Genomic DNA, 15,756 nt, shown 5'->3' on the forward strand with positions numbered 1-15,756 from the left:
AGCCAGAACCGTCCAGAGGCTGGGGGCTTCCCAGAGCAGGGTCTGGAGGTTACCCTGTGAGACCTGGTGGCAGGGAAACCCTGGCTGACAGCAGGGGAGGCTCCGCTCAGAACCAGCCACCCAGGCCTGGAGAAGGTTCAGGTTGAGCCTCTGCTACCTCAGTTCCCTACGTCCTGCAACGCAGCCTCCTGCCGCAAGGCCCTCCCCATGGCAGGTGTAGGCATCTGCCTGGGCCCTCCTGGACGCTCCCAGGATCCTGCCCTGGGGCAGTTCCTGCAGGCCCGGAGCTTGTGCCCCACACAGGGGCCTGTCCTCTCCACAGCCTGGCAGGTGGGGCCTGTCCTCTCCACAGCCTGGCCAAGGACTGCTCTGAGGCTGTAAGCGGCCTTCTCACACCCCAGAAAGCTCCCCACTGCCTCCCCCCTCCACTCGCTCTCTACGCTCCACCGCCCCTCTTCTCCCTGAGATGGGGAAGGATCCCTGCTCCATCTGGCGGGACGCCCTCTCCCTTCCTGCTTCTCCTAGGGGCCAAGCCGAGCATCCCTGCTAAGCTCGGAGTTTCTGCGATGGCTGCACGTAGCATCTTCTGCTTCCGGCCCAGCCACGCTCGCATGGAGAGCCTGGAAGCTCCCCGCCTAGGCGAGGGCCGCCCAGCCCCTCCCCCCCACTCACCCCTGACCTTTCCTTCCAGGCTCCACTCAGGACCATGAGCGCAGGCTTCCCTGGGGCCCACCGAGGGCTGAGGATGGCCGTCCAGCCCACTACCCGGGGCCCCACTCGGACAGCTGCATCGTCCTAGCGCCAGGACGGAGGGGCCATGCCTGGTGAGCGCCCCCGAGGAGCGCCACCCCCCACCATGACTGGAGACCTGCAGCCCTGCCAAGTTGCCAGCAGCCTGGGGCGCCCCTCCCAGCCCCCACTGGAGGACAACACCCCAGCCAGCAGGACCACCAAGGATGCCAGGGAGGCTGGCGGCCGGGCCCAGGCCATGGAGCTCCCCGAGGTCCAGCCAAGGCAGGCCAGGGATGGGGAGCCCAAGCCCCCACCCCTGAGAGGCCAGGCCCTGAGCAGCACCCCTGGGAATGGGGGCAGCCCCCAGACCCCACCGGGGAGAAGCCCCTTGCAGGCTCCCTCAAGGCTGGCGGGCAGGGCAGAGGGCAGCCCCCCGCAGTGCTACAGTCTGAGCATCGCCAGCTCGAGGACCAAGCCCATCCTGGACGAGACACCAGAGAACCCACAGCTGGAGGCTGCCCAGCTCCCTGAGGCGGAGGCCCCCCGGGCCCTTGGGACTGGAACTCCACTCAGGCCGGGCCTCCCAAGGACTGAGGCCCAGTCCACCGCCGAAGAGCTTGGCTTCCACAGGTGCTTCCAGGAGACACCCTCCAGCTTTACCTCCACCAACTATACCTCACCAAGCGCCACCCCCAGACCCCCAGCCCCGGGGCCCCCCCAGAGCAGGGGCACCAGCCCCCTCCGGCCCGGTTCCTATCCCGAATTCCAGGCCAGTGGGGCCGACTCCTGGCCTCCCGCTGCTGAGAATAGCTTCCCAGGTGCTAATTTCGGGGTTCCCCCCGCCGAGCCGGAGCCCATTCCCAAAGGCAGCAGGCCCGGCGGCAGCCCCAGGGGAGTTTCCTTCCAGTTCCCCTTCCCGGCACTGCATGGGGCCAGCACAAAACCCTTCCCTGCGGATGTGGCTGGGCACGCATTCACCGATGGGCCACTGGTGTTTGCCTTCCACCAGCCCCAGGGAGCGTGGCCGGAGGAGGCCGTGGGCACGGGCCCTGCCTACCCGCTGCCCACCCAGCCTGCGCCCTCACCCCTACCCTGCTACCAGGGCCAGGCAGGTGGCCTCAACCCCCACAGCAACCTCAGTGGTGCCCTCTCTCCCCCTGGAGCTGCTCACTCGGCCCCGAGACCCTTCTCCGACAGTTTGCACAAGAGCCTGACCAAAATCCTTCCCGAAAGACCACCTTCAGCCCAGGATGGGCTGGGGAGTACCAGAGGGCCCCCTAGCTCCCTACCCCAGAGGCACTTTCCAGGGCAGGCATACGGAGCCAGCGGGGTGGACACCAGCCCGGGGCCTCTGGACACTGAGCTGGCTGCCCCAGGGCCCCCACCTGCCAGGCTGCCCCAGCTGTGGGATCCCACAGCAGCCCCCTACCCCACACCTCCCAGGGGCCCCCTGGCTGCCACCAGGAGTGTGTTCTTTAACAGCCAGCCCAGCCCAGGCCAGCGGCTCTGCCTGCCCCAGAGTGCCCCCCTGCCTTGGTCCCAGGTGCTCCCGACCACTGGGCCAAGCCCCCATGGAATGGAGATGCTGAGCCGGCTGCCTTTCCCCGCGGGGGCCCCCGAGTGGCAGGGGAGCAGCCAAGGAGCCCTGGGCACTGCTGGCAAGACACCGGGACCCGGGGAGAAGCTGCCAGCCGTGAGAAGCAGCCCAGGCGGCTCCCCAGTGCTGTTCACCTACAACGGAATGACAGACCCTGGAGCCCAGCCCCTGTTCTTCGGGGTGGCCCAGCCCCAGGTTTCACCCCACGGGACACCCAGCCTGCCCCCACCCAGGGTGGTGGGAGCCTCCCCCAGCGAGTCCCCGCTGCCGTCACCGGCCACCAACACGGCCGGCAGCACCTGCTCTTCCCTGTCGCCGATGTCCAGCAGCCCCGCCAACCCCAGCTCAGAGGAAAGCCAGCTCCCCAGCTCACTGGGGCCCCCGGCCTTCTTCCACCCACCCACTCACCCCCAGGAGACGGGCAGCCCCTTCCCGTCCCCGGAGCCCCCCCACTCCCTCCCCACCCACTACCAGCCAGAGCCAGCCAAGGCCTTTCCTTTTCCCGCAGATGGGCTGGGAGCCGAGGGTGCCTTCCAGTGCCTGGAGGAGACCCCATTCCCCCACGAGGGCCCCGAGGTGGGCCGGGGAGGGCTGCAGGACTTCCCCCGCGTGCCGCCCCCGTACCCCACACACCACTTCTCCCTCAGCAGTGCCAGCCTGGACCAGCTGGACGTGCTGCTGACCTGCAGGCAGTGCGACCGCAACTACAGCAGCCTGGCGGCCTTCCTGGCACACCGGCAGTTCTGCGGCCTGCTCCTGGCCAGGGCCAAGGATGGCCACCAGCGGTCCCCAGGCCCCCCTGGGCTCCCCTCGCCCACCGCTGCCCCCAAAGTCCCCGCCGACGCACATCCGGTCCTGCTCAACCACACGAAGACCTTCCTGTTGGCCGGGGACGCCCAGGCGGAGGGTAAAGACGACCCACTGAGGACGGGCTTCTTGCCCAGCCTGGCCGCCACCCCCTTCCCGCTCCCCGCCTCGGACCTGGATATGGAAGACGACGCCAAGCTGGACAGCCTCATCACCGAGGCGCTCAACGGCATGGAGTACCAGTCGGACAACCCCGAGATCGACAGCAGCTTCATCGACGTCTTTGCGGACGAGGAGCCTTCCGGGCCCAGAGGTCCCAGCACTGGACAGCCCCCCAAGACCAAGGCGGGGGTGACTCCGGAGAACAAAGCTCCGCCCCCGCTCCCAGCAGCCACACCGGACCCCCAAGCCCCCCGCCCTGGGGACAGGGGCGGCCCAGCCTGGGGCAGGCCCAAAACGCGTTCCCTGGGTCTGGCCCCCATCGAGGCGGATGCGCCCAGCCAGGGCAGGCAGCAGAGGAGAGGGAAGCAGTTGAAGCTGTTCCGGAAGGATCTGGGCACGGCCAGCGCAGCAGAGGGGTCGGGCGGGGGCAGCAGAGCCTCCGGCCTGAGGCCCAGGAGGAAGGGCAGTCTCGGGGAGCGGCCCCCACCCCGCCCCCGGGGCCTTAGAACTCAGGGCCCCGAAGGCCGTGCAGACCCCGCCCGCCAGTCTCGGGGAGCCGCCGCCCTCCCCGAGGAGACCCGGAGCTCCCAGCGCCTCCGGCTGCCCCCCAAGAAGGACCCCAGGAAGAGGAAGGCTCGGGGCGGCACCTGGGGCAAGGAGCTCATCCTGAAAATCGTGCAGCAGAAGAACAAGCGCTACCGGCGGCTGGGGCTGGGGCGGCAGACGGGCAGGCGCAGCTCGCTGGCGGCGGAGAGGCCCCAGCCCGGTGCCGAGGACCGCAGGCTCCGCGAGTACGACTACGCCTCGGAGTCCGAGGAGGACGAGCCGCCTCCGCAGCGGGGCCCCGGCTTCAGAGGCCGGCGGTGCCGAGGCGAGAAGAGGAAGGAAGTGGACTCGACCCCGGGTCCCAGAGAGGATGGAGAGCAGCAGATACCCCGGAAGGCAGTGAGGCAGGAAGCCGGCGGGGACAGAGCCCCCCCGAACCCCGAGGAGCCAGGCAGGCCTCGCCCAGGCCCGGGCAGGAGCCCTCAGGCCCATGGCCCATCTCGAAGCCTGGAGCCGGGAGTGGCCGCCAGGGAGAGAGGCCCCAAGTGTGCTGATCGCCCCTCAGTGGCCCCCAAGGATCCCCTGCAGGTCCCCACCAACACCGAGACCCCAGAGGAAACCCCCCCATCGCTGGACTTGCCCCAGGAGGCCAAGGAGCCTGAAATTGCCAAAGAGTCACCCCCAGACACCGCAGAATTCACAGAGCCTTTGCGTTCTCCTCCAGCCGCCTGTGTGGGAGAAAGCCGCCGTCTCCTGACGCCAGAGCAGCCACAGCCCAGCAGACATGACGCCGGCACCCCCGAGTTATCCGGAAGCCTCGCCAACACAGCGCCCCACGGAAGCTCACCAACGCCAGGTGTGGGCAGCCTGCTGGGTGGTCCTGGGTGCACACAGGCCCCTGTCTCCCACAACAGCAAGGACCCCCCTGCCCACCAGCCTGGAGAATTTCTGGCACCCATGGCTAACCCCTCAAGTACCGCCTGCCCCAAACCCAGTGTTCTGTCTTCAAAGATCTCCAGTTTGGGCTGTGACCCTGCTGGTTTTAACGAAGACCCCTTGGGGGTTCCGGTTGCCAAAAAGGGGCCTCAGTCCTACAGCAGCCCCCACAGTGAGTTGTTCCTTGGACCCAAAGACCTGGCTGGCTGTTTCCTGGAAGAACTGCACCCCAAGCCCTCAGCCACAGATGCCTCGCCGGCCAGCAGCTCCTGCCTTTGCCAGGATGGCGAGGATGCCGGTTCCCTCGAGCCACAGCTGCCTAAGAGGCCACCTGGCATGGCTGAAACGGACCCAGGCAGAGCTGCATCGCCACTGACCTTGGAGTCCACATCCCTTTTCCCGGACCTGCCGGTGGACAGATTCAACCCACCCCTCTATGGCAGCCTGTCTGCAAACAGGGACCCCCAGCTGCCATTTGCATGTGCCGACCCTCCCCAGAAGACGCCACCGTTAGATCCACCGTACCCCTCTTTTTTGCTGCTTGAGGAAGTATCCCCGATGCTGCCTAGCCATTTTCCTGATCTCTCGGGGGGAAAGGTGCTCAGTAAGATGTGTCCCCCTGAACGGAGAGTGGCTCCCAATGCCCCGCCTTTGCCTGGGAAGGGGAGCGGATGTAATGTCACTGTTATGAGTCACCTGTCCGAGGACGAACTGGAGATCCAGAAATTGGTCACCGAGTTAGAAAGTCAGCTGCAAAGAAGCAAAGAAACCCATGGGGCCCCGAGAGAACTTGGAGAAGCTGAGTCTGTGGGCCGGGTGGAGCTGGACACAGGCACAGAGCCACCCTCCCAACCGCACACGTGCCAGGCCACTGTGCCCCACAAGGACACGTTCTCAGCAGCTGACCTCACGGGCGTTGGGGAATCTACCGCACATCGAGAGGGTGCGGAAACGGCTGTGGCCACCGTGGAAGGGGTTCAGGGGAGGCCCGGGGGGACGTGGCCCTGCCCAGCCTCCTTCCATTCGGGAGAGGCAGCCCTTCTCCCCTGTGCCCAGGAAGACCTGGTTTCTGGGGCTCCTTTCAGCCCCAGGGGAGCCAACTTCCATTTTCAGCCGGTGCAAAAAGCCAGAGCCTCCGAGACTGGACTCTCCCAGGCAGAAGGAAACAGCGGGGTCCCCCCAGATATCTGCCTGCCTGACCCCAGCAAACAGCCGGGGCCACAGCTGGATGCCGGGAGCTTAGCAAAGTGCAGCCCCAACCAGGAACTTTCATTTCCTAAGAATAAGGAGGCCGCCGGCTCACAAGAAAGTAAAGACTCCCTGTGGCCGCTTCCCTGTGAACAGAGAGGAGGGTTCCTGCCAGAACCCGGCGCAGCAGACCGGCCCCACCGAGAGACTCCTGCTCCAGAAGCTTTTGGCAGCCCTGCTGTCCATCTGGCCCCTGACTTGGCATTTCAGGGTGACGGGGCTCCACCTCTGGATGCCACCTGGCCTTTTGGTGCCAGTCACAGCCATACTGCCCAGGGACATTCTGCAGGCAAAGCAGGTGGGCGCTGCTACCCGACGGCAGGGAGGCCTGACTTTGAGGATAGTGAGTTTGCACCGGCAGGGGCCTCCTCACTGACTGCCCCCCGGGGCAGGGAGGCTTGGTTGGTCCCTGTACCAAGTCCTGCTTGTGTGTCCAACACCCACCCCAGCAGGAGGTCCCAGGACCCAGCTTCGAGCCCCCTACGTCAGCTCCCGCTCCCAGAGCCCGGAGCAGCTGAGAGTGCAGATGGCATCCTGGGCTTGCAGGAGCCGACACCTGCTGCCCAGAGCCCTCGGCGAGTGAACCTCTCAGGTCACAAAGGGGGCACTGTAGAAGGAGGGAAGGTGGCCTGTGGCCCTGCCCAGGGCTCCCCAGGGGGTGTGCAGGTGACAACTCTCCCTGCAGTGACCAGACGTCAGCTGGGGCTGGAGGCAGATGGACATCAAGGCTTGCTTGGCCAGGCTGAGAAAACCCAGGGCCAAGGCAGAGGCAACCAGCTTCAGCCAGAGAACGGGGTGAGCCCAGGGGGGATGGATAACCACGCCTCAGTCAATGCCAGTCCCAAAACAGTGCTGGCCAGCCCCGCCGAGGGTGCAGTCCTGCTGGAGAAGCACAAGGGAAGCAGGGCAGCCACGAGCCTTCAGGAGGACGCCCAGCCCACCCCGAGCCCCCCATCCCCTGATAGGGAGTCCCTAGCGCTAGTCTTAACAGCAGCCTACACCCAAAATGGATCTGAGGGCCGGAATCCAGAGAGGGCGTCCAGCGCTGGCCTGAACAAGCCACTGCTGGCCGAAGGGGATAACCCAACACCCTCTGTTGGGGACCTGACCGCCTGCGCCCCCTCACCCACTTCAGCCACCCCCATGCCCTGCAGCCTCGGGCCCCTCCCCCGTGAAGACCCACCCACCTCGCCTTCCAGTGCCACCAAGGCCCGAGGTGGGCTGGGGGGGCAGCTGCCAGTATCTCCATCCTGCAGGGACCCTCCCGGCCCCCAGCACCTGCTGGCCTGTTCTCCGGCCTGGGCACCTCTGGAAGAGGCAGATGGTGTTCAAGCCACGACAGATACTGGAGCTGGGGATCCCCCAGTGGTTCCCCTGTCTTTGACAACAAGCCCCTGTGATCCCAAGGAAGCCCTGGCTCATTGCCTTCTCCAGGGTGAGGGCAGCCCCCTGGAAGACCGTTCCTCCTGGCATCCTGGCTCCGTCAGCGCCATAACCTGCAGTCGCGGCAGGGACAGCCCCAAAGACAGCACTTTAAGAATTCCAGAGGATTCCAGAAAAGAGAAGCTGCAGGGGTCTCCTGGCCAAGCCACCTCTCCTCCTCTGGCGGGGGCTGTCTCCCCCTGCGTGGCCATCAGGGCTGCTGGCCTGTCGAGCACTCCCACCGAAGATGAGGCACAGGCAGGCAGGGGGCTCCCAGGGCCAGACCCCCAGAACAGGGGAGCCCCGCCCCACACCAACCCTGACAGGATGCCCAGGGGCCACTCCTCGTATTCTCCAAGCAATACTGCCCACCTCAGCCACAGGGAGGACCAGGTTGTCACAGCTGTGCCCACTGAGCCTCCCATGCTACAGGGTACAGGGCCAGACTCCCCCACCTGCCTGGAAGCTGAGGTGGGGAGCAGCAGCAAGGAGCCAGAGGACCCAGGGACCCCTGAGGCCGGGCGCTCTGGCGTTACCAAGATGCCCAGGGTCACCTGCCCTTCCACAGGACTCTCCTTGGGCAGAACCACAGCTCCAAGCAGCACAGCCAGTGACTTCCAGTCTGACTCCCCCCAAAGTCACAGAAATGCCTCCCACCAGACTCCCCAGGGGGACCCCCTCAGCCCCCAAGACCTCAAACAGAGGCCTCGTGGCTATAAAAAGAAGCCTGCGTCTACAGAGAATGGCCACTGGAAGGGCCAAGCTCCACACGGACCTGTGACCTGTGAGGTCTGCGCAGCCTCCTTCCGCTCCGGGCCGGGCCTGAGCCGGCACAAGGCCAGGAAGCACCGGCCACACCCGGGAGCCCCTGCAGAGGCAAGCCCAGCGGCCTTACCTGCTCAGCAGCCTCTGGAGCCCCTAGCCCAAAAGTGCCAGTCCCCCAGGAAGAAAAGCCGCAAGGTGCCTGGGAAGGAGAGACCAAATCACTCACGAGGAGACCCCAGCCACGTGGCCCAGCCACCGCCTGCCCAGAGCCCAAAGGAGGTTCTCAGAACACAGGGGAACACGGGCTCCCCACATAGCCAACAGCTGCAGCCTCCAAGCCCTACTGAGCATGGGGTGAATGTGAAGGCTCCGGCCTCCAAGCCCAGATCAGACCAGGCCAGGGAAGATGAGCTCCATCCCAAACAGGTAGAGAAAAGAGAAGGCCGGAGGTGGCGCCGAGAACCCACCGTGGACTCCCCCAGCCACTCAGAGGGGAAGTCAAATAAGAAAAGGGGAAAGCCAAGAGGTAGAAGGCTCCGGGAGGAGAGCGCTCGTCCAGCCTCTTCTGATGCGATTTCAGATGGACGTGGCTCCAGACCATCCCCTGCAACGGCCAGTTACGCAGCCCCTCTGAGCCACTGCCTCTCTGTGGAAGGAGGGCCTGAGACTGACAGGGAGCAGCCACCTCGCTTGGCCACGCCGGGGCCTGTGGTGATGGAGGGTGCAGCGGAGACCGACCTGGAGGCTCTGTGTGCAGGGGAGACTGGGGTCCAGAAGCCACCTGGAGATCAGATGCTGTGTCCAGGGAGGATGGATGGTGCAGCTCTGGGGGAACAGCCAGCTGGGCAGAAGGGAGCCTCAGCAAGGGGGCTCTGGGGACCGAGAGAGACCAAGGCGTTGGGTGTGTGCAAAGAGTCTGGGAGCGAGCCTGCGGAGGACAGCAGTGGGGCCCACAGCAGATCAGAGGAAGGCGTCTGGGAGGAGCACACGCCCGCCTTGGGCCCCCTGGGTTTTCCTGAGACTTCCGGTTCTCCAGCGGATGGCACTACCAGCAGCTGCCTCCAGGGCCTCCCGGACAACCCAGATGCCCAGGGTGGAGTCCAGGGGCCTGAGGGCCCCACTCCTGATGCCTCCGGCTCCAGTGCTGAGGATCCTCCAAGCTTGTTTGATGATGAGACCTCTTTCTCCCAGCTCTTCCCTCCGGGTGGCCGCTTGACTCGGAAGAGGAACCCACGTGTCTATGGGAAGCGCTGTGAGAAGCCGGAGCGCCCGCTGCCAACCCAGCCCAGCTTCGAGGAGGGCGGCGGCCCCACGCTGGGCCCAGCCGGCCTGCCCACGGACCTCAGCGACTCTGGTTCCCTCTGCCTCTGCCATGAGGACCCGTGGGAGGATGAGGATCCCGCAGGTCTGCCCGAGTCCTTCCTCCTGGATGGGTTCCTCAGCAGCAGGGTGCCTGGCATTGACCCCTGGGCTCCCGGCCTCAGCCTGTGGGCCCTGGAGTCCAGCAGGGAAGCCGGTGCAGAGAAGCTGCCCTCTCACTGCCCCAAGGATGATCAGCCCGAGTCCATTCCTGAACTGCACATGGTCCCAGCGGCTTGGCGAGGCCTGGAGCTGCCCGCCCCTGCCGATGACTCCTCCTCTTCTCTCGGAGACGTGAGCCCCGAGCCCCCCAGCCTGGAAAGAGAACGCTGTGACAGTGGGCTTCCCGGGAACGCCCACCTGCTGCAGCTCGGGGCGGCGGACTTTGAGGTGCTCAGCACCAAGTTTGAGATGCAAGACCTGTGCTTTCCGGGACCCTTTGAAGACCCAGTGGGTCTCCCCGGCACCAGCTTCTTAGACTTGGAGGCCACGGCGAGCTCCCAGGGGCCACAGAGCCTAAGGACAGAGGAGGCTGCAGGGGCAGGGAGGGCCCAAGGCAGAGGCCGGCCGGCCAAGGGCAAGCGGGCCTCCTACAAATGCAGGGTGTGCTTCCAGCGCTTCCGCGGCCTGGGCGAACTGGACCTGCACAAGCTGGCCCACATGCCCGCGCCGCCGCCCACCTGCTACATGTGCGTGGAGCGCAGGTTCGGCTCGCGGGAACTGCTGCGGGGGCACCTGCAGGAGAGGCACGCGCAGAGCAAGGCGGGGCCCTGGGCCTGCGGCATGTGTCTGAAGGAGGTGGCCGACGTCTGGATGTACAACGAGCACCTGCGTGAGCACGCCGTGCGCTTCGCCCGCAAGGGGCAGGCGCGGAGGTCCTTGGGGGAGCTGCCCAGAGACCTGGAGGGCAGCAGCGCCATTGCCCACCTTCTGAACAGCATCATGGAACCCGTGCCCAAACCCCACAGGGGCAAGCGCTCCGTGGGCAAGGCCGCCAGGAGCCCGGGAGACCCGTCGGGGAAAGAGGGAGAAGCCGGGAAAGAGAGCCCCGGAGAGAGGGCGAAACCCCGAGCGCGCAGCACCCCCAGCAACCCCGAGGGGGCGGCGGCACCAGACAGCGCCTCTGCCAACGCCCTGGCTGACGCCGGCAGCCCTGCGGCCTGCGAGAAGCCCGCTCCGGCCGGCAGCCTGGGCCTCCCCAAGACGACCCCCAGCCCGTCCCCCGACCCCGGGGCCGGCGGGGAGCCCCTCCTGCAAGCCGCCCCGGTGCACGAGGCCTGCAAGGACCCGTCCCGCGACTGCCACCACTGCGGGAAGCGCTTCCCCAAGCCCTTCAAGCTGCAGCGCCACCTGGCGGTGCACAGCCCGCAGCGCGTCTACCTGTGTCCGCGGTGCCCCCGGGTCTACCCCGAGCACGGGGAGCTGCTGGCACACCTGGGCGGGGCGCACGGGCTGCGGGAGCGGCCGGAGCTGCAGCACACACCGCTGTACGCCTGCGAGCTCTGCGCCACGGTTATGCGCATCATCAAGAAGTCGTTCGCCTGCAGCTCCTGCAACTACACCTTCGCTAAGAAGGAGCAGTTCGACCGCCACATGGACAAGCACCTCAGGAGAGGGCGGCAGCCCTTCACGTTCCGCGGCGTGCGGAGGCCGGGAGCGCCAGGGCAGAAGGCCCGGGCCCTCGAGGGCACACTGCCCAGCAAACGGCGCAAGGTGGCCATGCCCGGCAGTGCCCCCGGGCCCAGCGAGGACCGGCCTCTTCCCCGGGGAGGCAGCCCCATCCTGACAGAGGGCTCCTTCCCAGCCCTGCTCCACCTCTGCCCGGAGGTGGCTCCCAGCACCACGAAGGGATGGCCTGAGACCCCAGAGAGGCCTGTAGACCCCGTGACCCACATGATCAGTGGTTGCGATCTGCCATCCGACTGCCGGGAGTGTCCTCCGCCATCTCTGTCTCCCTTCCCAGCTGCCTTGGCTGATGGCAGAGGGGAGTGTGCGCTGGACAGAGCCCTGAAGAGGTCAGAGAACGAGGCTTCCCCAGGCAGCCCCAGGCCTCTTCTCCAGCAAGCTCTCCCTCTGGGGGCATCTCTGCCGCGGCCGGGGGCCAGAGGCCAAGATGCGGAGGGAAAGAGGGCTCCTCTCCTGTTCTCAGGGAAACGCAGGGCCCCGGGTGCCCATGGCAGATGTGCCCCTGACCATTTCCAGGAAGATCACACCCTGCTTCAGAAAGAGAAGGAGGTGTCCTCAAGCCACATGGTGTCTGAGTGGGGGCCCGGAGGCCCCTTCCACAAGGGCAGCACCACCAAGCCTGCGGGCTGTCAGAGCTCGTCAAAGGACAGGTCGGCAGCGTCCACCCCCAGCAAAGCACCCAAGTTCCCAGTGCACCCAAGGAAAGCAGTGGGGAGCCTGGCACCCGGAGAGCTGGCCCGTGGCACAGAGAATGGGACGAAGCCCGCCACCCCCAAAGCCAAACCAGGCCCCAGCTCCCAGGGCAGTGGAAGCCCTCGCCCCAGCACGAAGACGGGAGGTGGCAGCCAGCCCCAGCCAGCCAGCGGGCAGCTCCAGAGCGAGACAGCCACCACCCCAGCCAAGCCCAGCTTCCCCAGCCGGAGCCCTGCACCAGACAGGCTCCCCCCTCGAGCCCAAGCCAAGAGCTGCACCAAGGGGCCAAGGGAAGCTGGTGAGCAGGTGCCCCGCGGGAGCCCAGGTCCCAAGGAGAAGGGAGAAAGCAGTATGAAGAGGAAAAAGGGCCAGGTTCCAGGGCCAGCCAGGAGTGAAAGTGTGGGGGGCTTCGGGAGAGCCCCCTCGGCCCCTGACAAGCCCCCCCGTACCCCTCGGAAGCAGGCAACTCCCAGCAGAGTGCTCCCGACCAAGACCAAGCCCAACAGCCAGAACAAACCCAGGCCACCACCCTCAGAGCAGCAGAAGGCAGAGCCAGGCCACACACACAGGAAGGACAGACTGGGCAAGGCCTTCCCCCAGGGGAGACCCCTGCTCAGGACCCCCAAGAGGGGCAGAGCTGTCCACGGTGCTGAACCTGCCGAGCCGCACACCCACCGGACGGCCGAGGCCCAGAGTGACCTCCTCAGCCAGCTCTTTGGGCAGAGACTAACTGGCTTCAAAATCCCTTTAAAGAAAGATGCTTCTGAGTAATTTTTAGGAGCAAGAGCCTGGGAGCGGAGCTGGGGGTTCCTGTCTGGGCCTGCCTCCTTGGCCAGCTCCAGCTCCCTGAGATGGTTCACTCTGTGGCCACTTGACTTCTTGTGCGACTGCTCAGTTCTTGATGTCAGAGCTGAGGCTGTGACGCTTTGAACAGGGCCCAGGGTAGGCAGCATTCCCTTTCTTGCTGGAAGGCTGCGGGTGAAAGACGGGGCCACTGCAGCCCCTTTGAGATCATACAGCTGTTTTCTTGGTACCAAGTACTTGAAGAGACAGCAGCCCATCCCCCTACCCCCACCCCTGCGCCCTGTTGGCACCGACACCATAGAAGCCAATGTTTGGAGATTTGCACACCCTCCCGTTCCCCATATGGAGAAGGGAAGTAAGTTGAGGCAGCCGTGGGATGGTGGCAGGTTCCCTCTTAGTCTTGCTGCTGTTGCTGGAATTCCAAAGTGACCTTAGAAACCACGTTGGGGAAGGCAGTGCTCACTACTTAGAAGAGCTGCTTCTGAGCCGCCTGGTCCCCCAAGAGCACAACATGCCTCCTCCCTCTGACCACAGGGTCATGCCTCCTCCCTCTGACTATAGGGTCATGCCTCCTCCCTCTGACCACAGGGTCATGCCAGCCTCCATTTGCGCTGCCAGAGAAAAGCCCATCTCTAGCGCACCTTGACCCCGGGAACTGGGTTCCCATATGGAACTGGGAAGAAACTGGCCCTGTGCCAGCTCCTGCGGGCCCTCCCCATTCTCACCCCCCACACCCCAGCCTCCATGGCCGCCCTGTAGAGCCTCCCTGCTGTACGGAGTTCTGGGCTCCACCTATCTGCAATGTTACTCTGAAGTTTCTGGTGCTATTTTCATGTTGTAATGTGAATACAGGCTTCCTTGATTTTTTTTTTAATGGGGGTATTGGGTGGAACAGACGGGGTCAGGGAGGCCCCACCACGGCTGCATTGAGGGCACGGGCACCCACGTGGTGGCGCTCTCCCTGCCTCCCCTGCCAGGCTGCAAGCCCGAGGTCCGTGCTGCCAGACGGGGATGCTCAGGGCTGGCGCCGCAGAGCCGCTGCCCCAGCCAGGGCAGCCTCGTGCACTGACCTGACCCAGGCCCAGGACGCACGTGTCCTCTCAGAGTTGTGCCTGTGAAGGTGGGTCAAAGGGTGGGAGGGCTTCCTTCTCTCCGTAAGTATCTTGAAGATCCATGGTTTGTTTTGCTCTATTGTTTAGTTTTTACCTTGGGTGCAATGTGTATGACAAAAGTTTTTATTTTGATATTTGAAAGAGACCAAATCAGGCCCAGACTGCCTCTCTGGAAGGTGTTGTGGGCCGTTCAAAATGCCTCCTGCCTCCGGAGTGTCGTAAACCAAGCACGGAGGGGCCCTGAGGTTGTACTGTAAACATCATAGTGACTTGTCTTTTCAAATATATTCCCACTATTTTCGCAGAAAACCTCCAGCTGTGTGATGTCTGTCCTCCCGCCAGTCGCCCACCCCTCGCCTGCACCTCCCTGAGCCTCAGAACTTGGTTCCCAGGGTGTCTGCACCGGCTGCCACTCTCAGGCCACCGTGGGCCAAGTGCCCGGCCAGGGCTGTGGGGCCTCGTGCGGGACCCAGTGATGCAGCCATGGCTGTGTCCTAAGCACACCCCTTCAGCAGTGGGGGCTGGCCCAGGTTTTCCAGAAAGGGGCAAGCCCACCCCAGCCATCCTCGCTGACGCCCCCCCTCACCCTGAGGAAGAACAGAGGGGAGGCTGAGGTGCCCTGGCGCCCCTCCCCTACGTCAGAAGCCCAGGGAGTGATGGGGCTGGGCTGAGGGAGGGCGGGTGTGGGGCGTGGTCTCTGCCACCCTTGGGCCTCCCCACTGGCACCCGTCTGGTATGAGTTTTCCAGCCTTCACATGCCAGGATGCAGCCCTCCCAAACTGGGGAGCTAGGCCCCCTCACCCACACAGAGACAGCCTTGTCCCCTCCTCTCTCCCACACGCTGGTCCCTGCAAGTGTTCACATGTCCCTGCCTCAAAGCCTGCTCCCTCGTGTGCCCTTCCAGGTTTCTCCCGAGACTGTCTTCTGGAATGTTCTGTGGAAGCACCTGCCACTGACCATCACAGCATTCTCTCATCTTCTTGGCCGCTGGACTTGGTCAGCTTTCACCCCTCCCCCAGGTGGGCGCTGGGCCTCCCCTGCCTTCCACTTGTTGCTGGTGGAACTCACACCGTGAGGGCGTCTGCGAAGGGACCCGGTGTGGGGAGGGCAGTGCCTGACCTCGAAGCCCTGCTCTCGGGTGGATGGCGGATGCGTCATGCCAGCTGCAGGGCTGGGAATATGGGGAGCTCCAGACCCCAGCAGGACCTGGGCGGGATCTTACAAATGATTCCCAGCAGGGCAGCGACACCTTCCCTCTTGTTAACACAGGAAGATCATGAGGCCGCCGGCAGCAATGCGTCAGTCTTCCCCTCTGTTTCCAAAGCTTCTTGGCTCTGGGATGGGGTCCTCAGGGAGCAGAGTGGCTCCACTGAGGGGGGCAACGCAGGGAAGGGGCCAGGGCCGCAGGAGGAGTGGAACCAGGAGACCCTCCCCACCCAGCCTCCTGTGTCCTATAGAGCCCCTCAAAGATCCCAGTGTCTGGGGAACAAGTGACCCTCCCCAGTGAGGGTGGGTCACAGTAGGCCTCTGACTGGGCAGATGAGGAGGCTGCTCAGAGGAGTCCCCAGCCCTCCTTGCCTCACCAGGCTCTCTTTCCTCCCCTCTTCCATGGGAAGCGGAACTCCTAAATGAGATACTTACCAGGGTCTCACCACTTCTGTCCAAGCACACGGTGCCCCTCTTCCCTGATAGACGGCAACTTCACCTGCGGTCTGTGGCTGTGGCCCACCCACCCCCGCCGCCTCCCCACCCGCCAGGCCCCTGCCTGCAGGGTTCCCTTGGCCAGGAGCACTGTTTCCAGGCCCTCACAAGGCCCCTTCCCTCCTTTCGGGCCCCTCCCCTCACACCTGCTGTCCTCTGCCCAGGTGGCTCTCTGCTTGGACCCTG

The 15,756-nt window shown here is 65.1% G+C and overlaps 1 protein-coding gene across 1 annotated transcript in view; it reads left to right on the forward strand.

Moving 5' to 3' along the window:
- ZNF469 (zinc finger protein 469) overlaps positions 1-14,178 on the forward strand; it is a 57,982-nt gene extending 43,804 nt beyond the window's left edge. Inside the window, exon 3 of the mRNA XM_015443250.4 lies at positions 692-14,178. Within this exon, the coding sequence (XP_015298736.3) occupies positions 818-12,724 (11,907 nt within the window). The 5' untranslated portion in view covers positions 692-817 and the 3' untranslated portion in view covers positions 12,725-14,178. The remainder of the gene's footprint in view (positions 1-691) is intronic.
- Positions 14,179-15,756: the final 1,578 nt, after the last annotated feature.

The sequence above is a fragment of the Macaca fascicularis genome, chromosome 20 (genome assembly GCF_037993035.2).
Source record: "Macaca fascicularis isolate 582-1 chromosome 20, T2T-MFA8v1.1".
Classification (NCBI taxonomy): domain Eukaryota; kingdom Metazoa; phylum Chordata; class Mammalia; order Primates; family Cercopithecidae; genus Macaca; species Macaca fascicularis.